The sequence below is a fragment of the Clupea harengus genome, chromosome 18 (assembly GCF_900700415.2).
Source record: "Clupea harengus chromosome 18, Ch_v2.0.2, whole genome shotgun sequence".
Lineage (NCBI taxonomy): Eukaryota > Metazoa > Chordata > Actinopteri > Clupeiformes > Clupeidae > Clupea > Clupea harengus.
The window spans coordinates 13,142,724-13,160,793 of record NC_045169.1 but is presented as its reverse complement, the minus strand read 5'-3'; the positions used below and the strand labels follow the sequence as shown (position 1 = coordinate 13,160,793).

General features: G+C 41.7%; 1 protein-coding gene across 1 annotated transcript in view; it reads left to right on the top strand.

The window, feature by feature from the left end:
* sec24d (SEC24 homolog D, COPII coat complex component) overlaps positions 1 to 2,641 on the top strand; it is a 28,234-nt gene extending 25,593 nt beyond the window's left edge. The window contains exon 23 of the mRNA XM_031584828.2: positions 1,172 to 2,641. Within this exon, the coding sequence (XP_031440688.1) occupies positions 1,172 to 1,312 (141 nt within the window). The 3' untranslated portion in view covers positions 1,313 to 2,641. The remainder of the gene's footprint in view (positions 1 to 1,171) is intronic.
* Positions 2,642 to 18,070: the final 15,429 nt, after the last annotated feature.

The following is an 18,070-nucleotide window of genomic DNA, read 5'->3' as shown; positions in this document are numbered from 1 at the left end:
AGCAAATACACACACACACACACACACACACACACACACACACAGACACTCACACACACAAGCTCACAAGCACATACACACACACACACACACACACATTTCAATTATTTATTTGAATCCACCAATCATATTCTGTACAGAAAGGATTCAAACATTTCTCAGAGGTTGAATACAGCTTAGTGACTCATGGGTACAAGAAACATCTCCTACGCCAAACAGCAAGACTACCTATAGCAGCTGATACAGAGCATAACTTTGCTAGTTGTTTAGATTGTCTCTTACTAAGTCCTGCCAGTCGTAGCCCACTGACCGAAAGCTTATGGACATGCCCCAGACTTCCAAATATCAATACTACCAGCTTACATGTGTAGCCTAGGTCTCTCATCTTAACAACAATGGGCTGGTATTTGGTCAACTTGTCAAGGAAGGCTATGTCCATATAGAGGTCATAGACACAGGCTACCTCAAGCTCCTACTACCTCCCTTTTAACCTTGTCCAAGAAAACAACATCAGGGGTGTTAGGGATGTTGCAGAACAAATCATCAGAGCTGTTAAACCAATCTGGCATTATACAGGAGTGTTTGTACATTGAAACATTTGGGGGGAATACTCCCTTAACAGTACTAGAAATGAGGTCGACAATGCGGTCATGGCGTGCAGTATAAAGTATTTTGTACTTATTACAGCCATTAACAATATCAGCAATGGATTCAAAATGTTGGTTGGGATTAGAGTGCATTATACAGTGTGGATGATGATTGTTAGGGTACCACATACACACACACACACTCACACACACAAGCACACAAACACACACACACACACACACAAGCGCGCGCACACACACACACTCACACAAGAACATGCCTAGATATACACACTCAGGTTATAAATGTGTAAAACCCTTGTCTCTTTATCTCCCTTCTTGTCCTCTCTCACACACTCTCTCTCTCTCTCTCTCACACACTCTCTCTAACACACTCTCTCTCTCTCACACACACTCTCTCTCTCTCACACACTCTTTCTCTCTCACACACACTCTCTCTCACACAAACACTTTCTCCCTCACACAAACTCTCTCTCTCCCTCACACACACTCTTTCTCACACACTCTCACACACACACTCTCTCTTTCTCCCTCTCTCACTCTCTCTCTCTCCCCTCCCCCAGGTTCTGGTGGTGCGTCAGAAGGACCGGCCCGAGGTTCTGTTCCGGCAGCAGCTGGTGGAGGATAAGGGTCTCCACGGCGGCGCCTCTTACATGGACTTCCTGTGCTACGTCCACCGCGAGATCCGACAGCTGCTCACCTAAACACACACACACACACACACACACACACAAACACACACACACACCTGAGGCTGGGAGGGAGGGAGGGAACACCCACCGCTCCCCCCCCCCCCACCCACCCTTGTTCAGCCTCTTCAGCTGCCTGTCCCCCACCCCCATCCAAAGCCCCTAGATGGGCTGTCCTCTGATGTAGTTTTTTATATGGCCCTCTGCTCCCACATGGCTCTGCTCAGAACTACAGGACCCACAATGCAATTCTTCTCTGAGTGGATAACCAACAGACGGGCAAAAATGGATATTTTTTTGGAGATGTTTGTAAGACCTGAGGCTCCGTTTCCATGGTGACACAGATGATATCCCTGTAATTAGTTCCTCTGCAGGTGTGTGTGTGTGTGTGTGTGTGTGTGTGTGTGTGTCTGCCCCTGCTAGTCGCACATCTGCACTCCTCTCCCGTCCTGGCAGCATCACACCAGAGCTCATGTGGTCACCCGGTGTTGTCATGTGTGTAGCTTCTCAGCAGCGCTGGAGGATATTCCGTGTGTGTATCGTATCCCAACCTCACACTGCGTGCGTCACCAAGACCTTCATCTTCTTGAGCTGATAAACGTCCATCCTGCACCCCCCCCAGTCAGGACAGTTCAGGACTCTAAGACCTTCAGCGCTCATCAGTATCAGGACTGCTTATGTTGCCTTAATTGCCCCTCAAGCGGCACGGTGTCCATGACAACACACCCCCACCCTGTGGCTCTGGAGCAGTGGTCTCTCAATTTTGCTTTTTTTATGACATTTAAAAATATATTTTTCAAATTGTTGTTTAATTATAATACCAAAAAACAATTAAGATATTTATTCTTATAAAGTGAAACATTCCACATATTTCACAATCCATATTGGTGTAGTTTAGAATAACGTCTCTTTTTCTGCATGTGTAGTGCTAGTGTGTAGAGTGCGCCTGTAACCCTGCAGTGCTAGGCTAGGACAAGCTAACTGCGTTCTCAGTGGCAGGCGTGTGCTCTGAGGCCTGCAGCAGGTGCTCTGGTGTCTGTGTGGATCAGGGCTTGAGACCCGACTCTTGGTTATCTTGACTCTTGATTATCTATGGCTTGTATGCAAACATATCTCAGGTAATTTCACGTACCTAGCGTTAGTCTAGCGTTAGCTTAGCGTTTTGTCCAGGTTCATGTGGAGGCTGCCTGAGATGTGTGGAAAGATGGCCATTCCGTCAGAGGACCGTGGGGCACTGGCGCTTCCTGGTGGCGATGGGAGGGAAGTGTCTCCAGTGGACATTCTAATTGGAATCTGTGATACTTTACTTTTGCTCTTTACATTAAAGCCTCATCTATACTGTCATTTTGGTTGTGTGGTATGTTGATCTGCCTCTCTCCACACACACACACACTCAAAGATGCATACTTTGCTCCAGTTCTCTGAGGATGAAAAACTGAACATGTACCTCTGCTTCATGTCTTAGTGGCTGGTTTACTGGAAAGAATCCTACAAGGAAAATGTATTACACATGCATGTGCACACTCACACACATATGCACGCACACACAACCACTCACGCACACATGCACGCACACACACCCACTCGCGCACATATGCGCACGCACACTATGTGCGTGAACACACACATGCGCACACATATAGACACTCACACTTATACAGCCTCCTGTATCCATTCTGAACATACCTGCAAGAGAAGCAGCTCAGTTTGTGCAAATTGTATGTCTACCTAATGATGGTTGGAGATAATCTCTATGAAGGAAATAGTGGAGACAGTGGATTTCTTTCCATAATTTGAATTCACATCTCCCTAATCATCATTCTCAAGGCTTTCTACTTCTTGTTATTTCCATATAAGATGGAAGATAATCATGCATCCTTATAATGAAAAAAAAAGATGAATTACCATACATCTAAGACTGCTGTTCCTATCCCTCTGCAACTGGAAGTTGTGATATGAGTTGTAGTGCTATTTTTCTGTACACAGCTATCTTTCAGTCTCTGACATCTGACCTGGATGAAATCCCCAGTGGGAGGGATACAACTTCACTTCACTGATGTGGTAGCCAACACCACAGATTTCTAAAACTTTGATTCAGGTACGGAGATGATTTTTGGTTTTGGTCTGGACTTGTAGCATTCATTCAATCATTACAGCATTGTACACATAGATATAAATAGATAGAAAAGCCTTTATTGTCATTGTATTTATACAACGAAATTTTGAGTGCTTCTCCTGTTGGTGTGACGAGGGACAACATATAACACAACAACAACATATAACACAACAATACTACAACTATCCAAAAACAGTAGGATCAGCCCAAAAAAAAAAATATATATATATAGATTAAGAGTTGAACAAAGTGCGGTGGCATAGACTAAAGTACTTCAATAAATACATCAACAGTACTTCCCTGAGGTGCTTTACAATAAACACAGACAGCTTTGTTTATGCACATGTGTAAGGTGACTAAGATGGTATGCGACTTGTAGTCAATAAAGTGCTTAGTGTTTAGTGCATGTCGGTATTTAGAGTTCATACACACTATTAGCATAATACATCTTTTTAGAGCATTGCACTGCAATTTTAAGTTTAACCACAACCTGCATCCTCTAGTTGTGTGCAAGGACATCTTGATGATAGCAGGCCCTGAGGTGCAAAGAAACCTTAAGTCAGGTGAATCTCTGGGTTATATGGGTAAATCAAGATCACAGAATTCCACTGGCAAAATGCTAGCAATAGCTAACTAGCCACTAGCCCTAGCTAACAGTGACTTAGATATATTGTAGCCGAAAAATACTAGGATAGTCAATAGAATACATAGTCAATACAATATAATAGTACTCTATACCAGCCTTTAAGGTTGTACAATCTAAAGCATTAATCTTTACATAAACTGGAAAAAAGACCAAAAGCTAAAGGTTATACTTCATAGCAGAAACCTAGCCTGGATGCCAGACGAATTTAGCCACGCCCACAAATTATTTGGTCGGGAAGTTCGGTCTGGTGTCGCTCCGTTGGGGAGAAATTAAGTTCCGTTCTGCTAGCAACGATAACCCACAATAACCCCAGGAAGTAAAACGAAACGAGGAAGTAAAATGAGTTTGTTGTATCAAATGAAAGGTTTTTACAACAAACAACCCTGTTAATCGACTGGGTAATATAAAAACCTTTTATATGCAACGAGTTTTATTGTTCCATTTGTCCTAATGATCGGGAAAATAGTTAAAAGCGTGTTTGAAAGTTATAGTAGCCTATTTGTCATTATAAAGTCCTAATCTGTCTACTCGCTAGATCAGACTTTATAATGGTATTTTGTTAACTGTGCATTATATTAACTTGCTTTAAAACAAGGTAAGATATAGTGAGTTAATTTTAAGCGTACAGGATACTTTGATAATGACTAAGATGTAGCTGAAAATTGACAATTAATATTACTTTCATAGTAACATCAAAATGGGTTAAAAACGATTCACTGATGTTACAAAAGTATGATTTTCTTGTTTAAATATAGGGAACACTGACTAAACAGGCATCATTGTAAATATTGTAATAAGAAACAGTAAAACACACAACAATCTGCTGATAAAAGGATTATGTCTTCAATAAAGTTGGTTGAACATGTTCAGAACACTGTAAAGAAAGGGTAAAATATGTTTAGCAGTCATTATTCTGGTCATTCACTGTGAAAAAACACTTGACACACAGATCACACAGGCGAAAATGCATTATCTTCAATGGCAGGGTATTGCCATGTGACATGTATCACTCTTTGCTGATGAAACTAAAGATTGTGTCTCAATGAAAGGGGGGTGGAATATGTTTAGGACATTCCAAACATTAAATAAAATGTGTGAAGTAGTTGAGATTTACGTCCCTGAATGCTCCACAATACTTTAAACATAGGCCTACACACAGGCGAAAATGCATTGTCTTCAATGGCAGGGCCATGTGACATGTATCACTCTTTGCTGAAAAAACTAAAGATTGTGTCTCAGTGAAAGGGGGGTGGAATATGTTCAGGACACTCCAAACATTAAATAAAATGTGTGAAGTAGTTCAGATTTACGTCCCTGAAGGCTCCACAATACTTTAAACATAGGCCTACACACAGGCAAAAATGCATTAACTTCAATGGCAGGGCCATGTGACATGTATCATTCTTTGCTGAAAAAACTAAAGATTGTGTCTCAATGAAAGGGGGGTGGAATATGTTCAGGACACTCCAAACATTAAATAAAATGTGTGAAGTAGTTGAGATTTACGTCCCTGAAGGCTCCACAATACTTTAAACATAGGTGATCAGACAGGCGAAAATGCATTATGTTCAATGGCAGGGCCATGTGACACGTCCGTTTAAAGTATTGTGGAGCACTCAGGGACGTAAATCTCAACTACTTCACACATTTTATTTAATGTTTGGAGTGTCCTGAACATATTCCACCCCCCTTTCATTCAGACACAATCTTTAGTTTCATCAGCATAGAGTGATACGTGTCACATGGCCCTGTCATTGAATAAATGCATTTTCGCCTGTGTGTAGGCCTATGTTTAAAGTATTGTGGAGCCTTCAGGGACGCAAATCTGAACTACTTCACACATTTTATTTAATGTTTGGAGTGTCCTGAACATATTCCACCCCCCTTTCATTGAGACACAATCTTTAGTTTTTTCAGCAAAGAGTGATACATGTCACATGGCCCTGCCATTGAAGATAATGCATTTTCGCCTGTCTGATCACCTATGTTTAAAGTATTGTGGAGCCTTCAGGGACGCAAATCTGAACTACTTCACACATTTTATTTAATGTTTGGAGTGTCCTGAACATATTCCACCCCCTTTCATTGAGACACAATCTTTAGTTTTTTCAGCAAAGAGTGATACATGTCACATGGCCCTGCCATTGAAGATAATGCATTTTCGCCTGTCTGATCACCTATGTTTAAAGTATTGTGGAGCCTTCAGGGACGCAAATCTGAACTACTTCACACATTTTATTTAATGTTTGGAGTGTCCTGAACATATTCCACCCCCCTTTCATTGAGACACAATCTTTAGTTTTTTCAGCAAAGAGTGATACATGTCACATGGCCCTGCCATTGAAGATAATGCATTTTCGCCTGTCTGATCACCTATGTTTAAAGTATTGTGGAGCCTTCAGGGACGCAAATCTGAACTACTTCACACATTTTATTTAATGTTTGGAGTGTCCTGAACATATTCCACCCCCCTTTCATTGAGACACAATCTTTAGTTTTTTCAGCAAAGAGTGATACGTGTCACATGGCAATACCCTGGCATTGGAGATAATCCCTTTTCACCTGTGTGATCTGTGTGTCAAGTGTTTTTTCACAGTGAATGACCAGAATAATGACTGCTAAACATATTTTACCCTTTCTTTACAGTTCTGAACAAGTTCAACCAACTTTAATGAAGGCATAATCCTTTTATCAGCATAATGGGGTGTGTTTTACTTTTTTTTAATACAATATTGTCTGTTTAGTCATTGTTCATTATATTAAAACAAGAAAACCATACTTTTGTAACATCAGTGAATCGTTTTTACCCCATTTTGATGTTACTATGAAATTAATATCTCTGATAGTTTAAGAAAACACGGGGCTAATAAGGGACTTTTATTTTGAAATATCGTAACCGGAAGTCGCTCGAGCTCATTTGCCTATAGTTGCTCACTGAACGCTGCTGAGAAATTATCTCCTCACAAAAATCTGTGAGGAGATATAGACCAATCAAATTGTCAGGGCGGGCTTTTTACGATGATGGACAGATGATCAACCCTAACGTAATCAACCACGTCACCAAAGAGCTTTTGGGGTGAATTCGTTTTCAACAAACATGGCTGCCGTTGGAGAGCTGAAATGTGGAAATTCGAGTCTGTTTTAGAAGACATTGACAGCACATTCATTTTGAAAGAGGAACAGAGAAACGCGATCAAGGCATTTGTCGATCGAAAAGATGTTTTTGCCGTCCTTCCTACGGGATCCGGTAAAAGTTTAATGTATCAGCTGGCCCCATGGTCTACGTTCTGGTCATACTACGTTACTCTGATTGGTTCTAGATATATCCAATTGAGCGAAGAGGCATTTTTTTCCTGGTTCGGTTGAAACGCCCCATAATCACAGTCCAACGGAGCGGTATCAGACTCATATTCTGACTAGAATTATGAGTATGACATCGTCAGGCTAGCAGAAACCCATATTGGATGACTGACTTTTTGTTTGCGTTTCACCAGCCCAAGTGAAGAGGGGTGAGATCTTCACGTCGTCCCCCGGCTGAATTACAGCCATGGGGAAATCCTTTACCAACCCCACCACCATGAGTGTCAAAATGCTTTTACAGTTCTACATCCGACTAACAGTTAATTAAGTCACCAGATTGCATTTTCTTTGATTTCTTTTGTTTTTTTCTGAACTAGGCTACATGAAATTGCTGGTACTACCAACTAATACAAAATGTGTCATTAAAAGGATTGTATAGAGTAAAGTATTAACGAAGGGACATAGACATGAAAAGGGTCTGTTTCTGTCTGCAGGCACTGGTGGAGTGGACAGTGGTGTGGTGCCAGATGCCATCCTCAAAGGAGTGAAGGCTGAACACCTCACTACTGTTCGACTTGTTCTGTTCAAGATCAATGTTTTCCAGCAGTTTCAAGCTTCAGCCCAGACTAACAAGTTAGGGTAACATTGTATAATAATATTTTTTATGAATTTACCTAACCAGATTTCACCTCCTTTTGCCAGTGACACGCAAGGTTTAGAACAAGTTATCAAATATGTCATTTACATTTACATTTACATTTACATTTAGTCATTTAGCAGACGCTTTTGTCCAAAGCGACGTACAAGGGAGAGAACAGTCAAGCTAAGAGCAATAAAAAGCATGGTGTAACAATAAATACTACTTTACATGAGAATTAGAAAACAACGACCTAGAAAAAAGGAAAAAGAAGTGCAGGAATGTAACTGCTGAAGTGCAAGTTAAGCGCTAGTCAGGTGCCAGTTAGGAAGGGAGGTGCTCTCTGAAGAGTTGGGTCTTCAAAAGCTTCTTGAAGGTAGAGAGGGACGCCCCTGCTCTGGTAGTACTAAGCAGTTCGTTCCACCAACGTGGAACTACAAATGAGAATAGTCTGGATTGCCGTGCTTGCACAGACGGCAGTGCCAAACGACGCTCACTAGACGAGCGCAGCGTCCTGGGTGTAACATTTGCCCTTACAAGAGCATTTAGGTGGGTGGGAGCAGAACCCGCAAGCACTCTGTAGGCAAGCATAAGTTACTTGAACTTAATGCGAGCGACTGGCAGCCAGTGGAGCTCAATGAGTAGCGGGGTGACGTGTGCCCTTTTCGGTTGGTTGAACACCAGACGCGCCGCCGCGTTCTGGATCATCTGTAGTGGTTTCACCACGCAAGCCGGCAGGCCCGTTAGGAGGGCGTTGCAGTAGTCAAGGCGGGAACTCACCAAGGTTCGCACCAGCAGCTGGGTGGCATACTGGGTTAGGTACGGCCTGATTTTGCGGATGTTGTATAGCGCAAAGCGGCACGACCTGGAGACAGAGGCGATGTGGGCCGTGAAGGTCAGTTGGTCATCAATAATGACCCCGAGGTTTCTTGCTGTTTTGGATAGAACAAGAGATAAAGAGTCAGTATTGATATTGATGTTGTGGTGGATGACCTGTTTGGCTGGGAAGACCATCAGTTCCGTTTTGGCCAGGTTCAGCTGAAGGTGGTGATTTTTCATCCATGTGGATATATCAGCGAGACAGTCCGAGATCCGCGCCGAGACCGTGGTGTCCTCAGGAGGGAAAGACAGAAACAGTTGAGTATCATCGGCATAACAGTGGTAGGAAAAACCATGCGAGCGGATGATAGGGCCCAACGAGGTGGTGTAAATGGCAAAGAGAAGTGGTCCCATCACCAAGCCTTGGGGCACCCCAGTGGTGAGGCGGTGAGGTACAGACAGCTGACCTTGCCATGACACGTTGAACGAGCGCCCAGTGAGGTAGGATTCAAACCAGGAGTGCGCATTGCCAGAAATGCCCATACTTGACAGTATGGACAGAAGGATGCGGTGGTTGACTGTATCAAACGCAGCTGATAAGTCAAGCAGGACGAGAGCCGAGGATTGAGCTGCTGCTCTAGCTGTTTTTAAGGCCTCCGTTACAGACAACAGGGCTGTTTCGGTGGAGTGACCGCTTTTGAATCCAGACTGGTTCGGATTGAGGAGATTGTTCTTTGACAGGAACTCGGTGACCTGTTTGGAAGCTGCCCTCTCAATGGTTTTAGATAGGAGCGTGAGAAGTGAGACCGGTCGATAGTTTTCCACCTGAGTGGGATCGAGAGACGGCTTCTTGAGCAGCGGCGTTACCCGAGCCACTTTGAAAAGAGAAGGAAATGTTCCAGAATTAAATGAAGCATTAATCACCTGTGTTATTGACGGTAAGACAGCAGGCGATATGGCTTGAAGGATGTTGGATGGGATGGGGTCCAGCGGGCATGTAGTTGGATGGCTACCTGTTAGGATTTTGGATACCTCACTCTCGCTGAGAGGGATGAAAGAAGGAAATGATGAGCCATTGACGGTTGCGCCCTTAGGGGGGGGAGACAGTTGGTCAAACTGTTTCCCGATGGCTGCCACTTTCTCTGTGAAAAAGGAAGCAAAGTTATCAGCAGTGAGGTTAGTAGCTGGGGGAGGAGGAGGAGGGTAGAGCAGAGTTTTGAAGGTGGAGAATAGTTTCCGAGCGTCAGTTGCACCGTTGATTTTGTCATTGAAAAAAGTCTTCTTAGCAGCAGTGATGCTGGATAAGAAGGAGGCCAGCAGTGTCTGGTAGCTTGCAAGATCGTCCAGTGCGGCAGATTTGTGCCACTTGGAAGAATGTCATGCCACAGTGGAAGAATATTCACAATAGTGCCTCTGGGAAATTCTCTAGTGATAGTATGATGAACATTTTGTATATAAGTTCCATGCAGACACACGTTTGTTTTTTTTGCGCCCCCTTCTATATCTCCAAACAATATTTGGACATAAAAAAAAAAATCTAACATTAGGGTAATCGAAAACGGAAGGGGTACGTACGTCCTTGGTGTTGTCAGAACATGCTAGCCCAGTGAGGCGTTTTGTTAGAGTGTATGTGTGTTCAAGACACTTTGAAGAACAAAATAATGAAGAGGCAAAAGCCATCCGGGGCGCAATTTAAGAAGAAAAGAAAGGAAGAAGAGAAACGTGCCAAGGTAAATCCTTAAATCCTGTTCTAGCCTAGAATGAATTCCAGATAAGAAAACGTTCACGAAAGCGTGAATTGCCCCCGGGACTTTACTGGAGTTAAGAAGAAAATATGTACCTTATCATTGAAAGTTTTCCTACTCCCTGTCACATAGTTATTTAAGGATTTTACAGAGGATAGTTTACATAGTTATTTAAGGATTTTACAGTATATCAAAAATGTCCATTTATTCTACATTATACAAAAAAAGACATGATTGAAATAGGGGCGCACATATAAAGCCAATAGCCAGTGCAACAACACTACACATATCTTACTCGTTGCATAGCACACCCATTAAGGAAGCCAAACACGGCAACTTGTCAACAAGTGAGGAATACTGGTAAAAATCCAAGTGTTGTATTGTCAACTTTAGCGGATGGATTGTAGCCTATGTAATCTTGCTAGTTAGCTAACGCTAGCTAGCCAGTGACTTGTGACGTTCCTTGTTATTGCCATTCAGTCGAAACATCAGTTCAAGTTCAGCTGTACCGCAATTTGCGTCATTTTGCGTTATAAAAAATTGAGTAATCAAATTTGGACAGCTTTAGTTTTGGTGGAGTGAGCTAGCCAGTTTAATTAGACATGATTCATCTAATCAAAAGCTATGCATCTTGGAATAAAACAATGTCAGGTTGTCCAAATACACCAAAATGCTTAATAACTACATAATAGCTAAATTTAACAAATTATGATAATACATACATACATCCAGATGACGTGGAGGTGTGTGTGTGTGTCCATCAACAGTTGAAGAGGGGGCGTGGCCGGAGCGTAGTCCAGCACAGGCGTGACATTTTCTCAGTGATTTGTTCTTGAATTAATGTTTGTTCATCGTCGCGATCGTTGTTGTGTTTATGTGAAAGAAATGCAGTCTTACAGGGCAAAATAGCGTTTGAAAGTTGCAATTCCGTTTTCGTGGGGGATTTTTTTTATTATTATTTGGGGGGCGGGGGGCGGTGGGGGGGGGGCGCCAGGAGTGAAGCTCGCCTAGAGCGCCAAATGTGCTAGGGCCGCCCCTGGCAGGACCATCTGCATGAGTTCCCCTGTAACCATTTAAACCGTTTTCCTATGCTTCCTGAAGTTCCCTGTTGGTTGAGGAATTCTCCACCTCTGTCTCAAAGACGCTCTTGTCGTTGGCAACAGTGACCTAAGCATGACCCTCATTTTAAAATGCAGATTCCTTTAACATATAACACTCATTTCAGAATTTAAATAACTATGACATTTAGATTTTTATTTAAAATCTAAGTTTAGTTTAAAACATTCACAAATTAACTACAAATAGCAACATGAAGCATTAAACCATTTTGATATAATGTAGAGTGCCTATGAACTGTGTTGCCCAGATATCTACTGAAGTTAGCATGCTAACCAGCTAGCACTGCTCCGGCCTCTCTTGTAATACCACTTTGTACCTCAAGAGGCTCTAGTGAGTCACTGTGTAGAGAAAAGAGCAAGACCAGTAGCGAGCCTGTCGGTTAACATTCATTGTTACCATGACAGCTAGGTCAAAAGCTCAATCTACTTGGGCTGGGCAGTATGAAATAATTTAGCTTGCTCACTGATGAGTTACTTTCTTTTACCTTTTAATCTTTGTTGCAAGATTCTAATAGCGGCCTCTGTGCCATATTTAACCAATATTTGTCTAAAACATGTGCTAAATCAGCCTCAAATGTATTCCTTGTCCATTCCTCAGTGCTTCAAACATTTTCCTGAATTAAAAGAAAAGTGTAATGTATTGTAATCTAGGAGTGCACTGTGTTTTTCCTTTTTCACAGAATGGCAGGAGACATTTAGTGTAAAGTGAGCGACATGTTTATCTGTTCTACCCTCATTTGAATGTAGTGAGACAGCCAGGGTAAGCCTAGCTGTCACGGAACACCACAAACATACTGGGGTTCTGCTGGTTGTCCACCAGGCCCTTGAAGCGGATGTCAGGCTGCTGATTAGGAATAGGTTGGGGGACCTTCATAATGCGCTGGCCCAACGTGTAGGAACCTGCCAGGACCTGAGCAGCAAACATACACTGAAAGGCATCTGCTTCAGGAAGGGAGTTAGTTGGGTTGGCTGAGTAGCTGGCCTTCACCGACGCAGGCGCACCTTCTGCACACACCCAGTCTGTGAGAGCACACAAAAACATATAGAATCCACAGAATCATGCATACACTGTACACAGCACATATAATTCACGTATTTCACCAATACTGCAACAATATTGATGTTTGCATTTTTTAATGTGTTAAAGTACAAGAAAGGGCCAATGAACAACAAACACGGCCACTGAATATGAAGTTATCTTTATTGGATTGCTGTGAGTGAGCATACCTTGAGTATTGTTTTTGGGCAAGTCCTGACATCTCCAAGTTTCCTGAAAGGGAGACTTTACACGCTCATACTCGACAGAAAGGGGAAAAAGTGGGTCCAGTGCAGAGGGACAGTAAAATCTGGAACAAACACAGATCATGTTTGGAAACATTCTAGAACTTCTGTTTACTTTAGGTAGACAGATTCAGAGTCAATACAACAAATGAGTGACACCTACAGATATATTTAGGAATGACACACACAGACCAAACAACACACATAAGTGCTGTCATAGAGAACTGTTGTCAGCCATTCCTTGAAACCATTAAGTAGTCTAATATTGTGATGCTGTAAGAAGCACCAAGCATCTTTAAACTGTACTGTAAATTTGGATTCAAGGACATTGTAAATAATTTAAGGTGAACTCTATGTGATATATCATGTCTTAGTTTCTGAAAATGAGTTCTAAATGCATCATTTCAACAGACAAATATAAACCTTTTAAGCTTTACTTTTCACTGTAATATATTGGATTTGAATCAGAAGGACTACATGTCTGGATAATAAAACACCCATCATTGTTGACTAACCGGTTTAACCGCTGTGCTGCTATCAAGATGAAGTCAATCTAGCCAATAAGACAGCAGAAGCTTAGGGCCCCGTCACACCATAACGTTCTGGTCAACGTTCTCTGAACTTTCTAATCGTTCAATTTCGAGCGTTCTAGGGCGAGGTGGACACATCTGGCGTGTGACTAAACGAAAGAATAGCGTAGGACTGACGCATGACTGTCGCTACACGATGGTAGTCCTTTGGCGGATAGTAGTCCCTCACATTGCGCATGCTCAGACACAAACGGTTTACGGCATAAGGCTCAACATCAACATCAACATATCTGGCTTGTCTTAACGCATAATGTAGGTTTATTTAACGTAATATTTAATAATGTTGTAAACGGTTTAAACGTCAACATATGGGGCTTGTCTTAACGCATAATGTGGGTATATTTAATGTTATATTTAATTATGTTGTAAACAGCTAACAGCATAAGGCTCTACATCAACATATGAAACGAAACTGGGGAGAGACTTTTTGATCCTCCACCTCATCTGTTTTGTCCACTGTGACAACATCTTCTTTGTTTTTAAATAAATGGTCATGTTTTCAAAAAACTTTTCAAAAAGCTTTCGTCGCTTTTCTCCATGATTGAAAACGGATCTGTCGTTGTGACGCATGCGCGCGCGGCTTCGCTGGCGACAGCAGTCGACAGTGTCGCAAAATGACGCATGCGCAATGTGAGGGACTACTATCCGCCAAAGGACTACCATCGTGTAGCGACAATGACTACTAGCGTGGGACTCACACATGAGGAGCATGTAACAGCGACTTGTGACGTGTCACTGGTGCGCGACAAACGTGTGCTGACGTGTCTGCTACTAGCGCTGCTGCAAGTAAGAAGATGATAAATGCTGCTGAAAGTAAGAAGAATGCAAAGCCTCTTTCACTAGAAATGTCTTCGGACGAAGATTTACTGTTATTATTACTGTGATTTACGAAATAACGGGCGTTATTCCTGGTGTTTTATGTTATTAAAATAAATGATTAAAATTTGACACTGAATTTGTGTTTCTCAATGTTTATTATCAGAAAACATCAAAACATCCACACACATTGTCCATGTCACAAGAGTCTTCATATCATATCCATCTGCCATGGAACAGCACCAGCTATAACAGTGCTCAGCTATGTTCAAGTTCAGTACATCTACTTCATGCTGGGCTCAAGCAAGCATAAATACCCTCCACTCCGCTTTTCGCTAGATTATGCAATGACCTTGCATGACATGATAGCATGGAATATGTAGATTTATAGTGCACAGAATAACGTTTGCAATGATGTAAGTTGCGTTTGTTGATCACGTATGGTTAATAACATATTAATTGTAGAAGGGACATGATAAAATCAAGATCTTCCTTTGGTGAAAAAACTTTCGCCGATATCTTTGTATGAGAGATGGGTTAGGTGCTCAAATTTCCCGGGATCAAAGAGGACGTTAGTAGGCATGTCCAAACTAAAAATCACGTCTCAGGATTGCTGCGCACATAAGTTATTTCGGGTGCATCAACTGTACTCAGTCTACCCTACTCAACGACTGACTACGATAGCCAAACGCGTGCAAAGTTAATAAAACGTTCCACGAAAGTTCTCCAGCGTTTAAATTAAACGTTGAAGAATGCTGGTCTCAATGAGAACTTTTGTGCATGTTCAAAAATGTATTTTCGGACCAGCGTTCTCCGCCGATCACCGACGATTACTGACGATTACAGCGTTCACCAGCTTTCACACAACGCTCTTCTGGTGCTATACCAGCGACCATGGACGATTACCAACGTTTCCTCTAACTTCATAGAACGTTGACAAGAACGTCATGGTGTGACGGGGCCTTTACCTGACGTCAAAGCTTTGTTGACCTTTGGTCCTGCCACAAAAAGTATGCTCTTACAAACAGGCGTGGGTGGAACAGAGCATGTTTGATACAATCACAAATGCAAAGTATACACAAAAAACGATTTACTGTTATTGACTTAAAGTTTATGGGATTTACTATGACATCAGTAGTCATTGATGATGTCTCCAAACACTGAAGTTACATGCTTCCCACTGTCAGATTTCTTCCAGGTCAGAGGTCAGGTACTGAAATACAGCTATGTAGAACAGAAGAGCATATCACCATTCACTAAACTCAGAGGGACATTAGAGCATTTATTGCAAAACAGCAGACAGATTCTGTAACAAAATGGAACTTGACAAAGTGTCCAAAAGAGAGAGGAGAAATCAAGCGCTGCACAATGCACACAACATTGGAAGACGCACACGCAGATTTTAAAAAAGGTTTAAAAAAGATGAAATAATCTAACCTTCTTGGCAGTGGCAAGAAGAAAACTCAAATTAAACAATCTGGCCTTCTAGGCAATGTCAAGAAGAAAACTCAAGGTAAATCATTGAATGTGGGTATTACACAATGTATTGAATTATGTTGATGCAACCCAATCTAGAGAGCCCTCACACCATAAGCCATTAACCTACTGTGAAGTGACGGTCAAGTCTGTCAAGTGAAGGTTTCTTTCTCCCTCCTTCTCTTTGTTCAAATAGACTTGCTTTATTGACATGACCATAATAAACCACACTTGGGGAACAAAACACACTTGGGGAACAAAACACATACATATAGGCTATATGGGTGGAACAATCAGTTCCACCAAACACGGGCTACAATAAATTTAAACATCAGTAAGATATTGATGCATTTCTTTTTAAATGTATTCAGATTAGCTTTATTTGCCACATAAGAAAGAACCAAGATAAAGCAGTGAGGATAGCGTTTTCAAAATCTATTTTCAAACAAATCACAAGCAGAGATTCACTCCTCAAGTGTCAGTATCTCCTCGCGTCAACAATGCACGCTCACACGCCGAAAGAAAGTCCCTCCAAACAAAATAAGTACGTGGAAAAAAGTAAACAAAAATCCACAGAACAGTCTTAATAATCAAACCAAAAGAAGAAAATAAAATGAATGAATTAATTAAATTAAAAGAAAGACACCAGCCAGAAAAAAAGGATCCTTCTCCCTGGTTTAAAGATGGAATTGTCCTCGTCATGACACTCCGGTGCTTTGTCCCAACTCCAGGCAGTGTAGCTATTAGCTATTTACACCAATAGCATCTTTTAGTGCACTTAAAACACACACATTTCATACAAACCAGTAGGCCAGAGATGAAGGAAGTAGCAAAGCAAAGCTGAAGTGAGACCAAAGACACAAAATAATTTATAGTAAGACTGTTCTTTGTCAAATATTTGGGAGAAAACTTATGAACACTTTCCATGAGGGAAGTTGGCTTAGAGGGGAAGATGAAAGCATACATAACATCACTTCATCGTATGTCATGCACTGATTTTTGAAATCTAACAGATCGGCTCAGTAGAGACAGAATGGTTGTCAGCTACAGGGCTGTGTGAGTGTCCTCAGTTACATAGCTCTCTATGATGGCCAGATAGTTATGGATTCATTGAGTTGGAGTATTTACAGACAACTGGGAGAGCTACGGCTAAGGATTAAGCCAATATGAAGCATCAGGCTGTTCTGATATAAGGTACTAAATAAGTTTCAAAGTTATGTAAAAACTACAAGAACACTTGTTTGATCAGTTAAATGATGAATGTCATCGGAGACATCCTTGTCTCTATTCCACTGTCTCTTTACCTACATCTATTCTAATCAGGTTAATTTGCCTGTAAGCTCAGACATGGCTGTGATCTAACTCAACAGCAACATCTTGGCCTTCATGCCACTATTGTGGTAGACAAGATGTGCCAAACCACAGACTAGCACACTTCTCAACCAACTTCCTGTAGCATACAGACAAAGTGCTGACAATCTACTGATGTTGGTTTTCATATCAACTGGAAACACAAAAACAGGGAACATAAAGGAACATTTAGATTTACCCTCTCTGCCATCTCTAAACATAAAAACTACAACTCAAAACTCTTAACTGAAACTACCAAGGGAGCTTTCTTTGTAGACACAGGCTCGTTTCCTGTGCCTAACTAAGGCTATCCTCCTCCCTCGTGTCTCTGCAAGTCATGGAGGGGGAGCTTCTGTCACCATTGCAGGTGTACTACCTTTAAGAAATAATTTTTTTGGTTCTCATATATTTTTTAGATCTACAAGAGAAATGCTTAAAATATTGACATTTATATATGCATGAAATTGCAACCAGTTTTCTTTTCAAAGCCTGCACAATAGTAATCACCGCTAGAGGTGTCAGATTACATCTTGAGGTTTCTGTTACATCATTTTTTGACGTCAGTAGTGAAACGGAAAGTATGATGTGCATACAAAAGCCTACAGCACATCGCATGTAAAGAGTTTTTCATATCAGATGACAAAACACCTGCGATAAATCAGTTGATCCACGACAACACAATGGGTCTCTACAAACATGAAGTGTTTTTCCAAGCGAGAGAACTGACCGACTCAGAGAAAGAGAAAATCCAGAAGTACTTTCAAATTAGGAGGAAGTCAGGAGGAGGTGAATGTGGGCCGGTGGAAAAAGTAGACAATGGGACCTACACAATTTCTTTTCTAGAACAAGAAGGTAAGAACCTGCATTATATACTTTGGC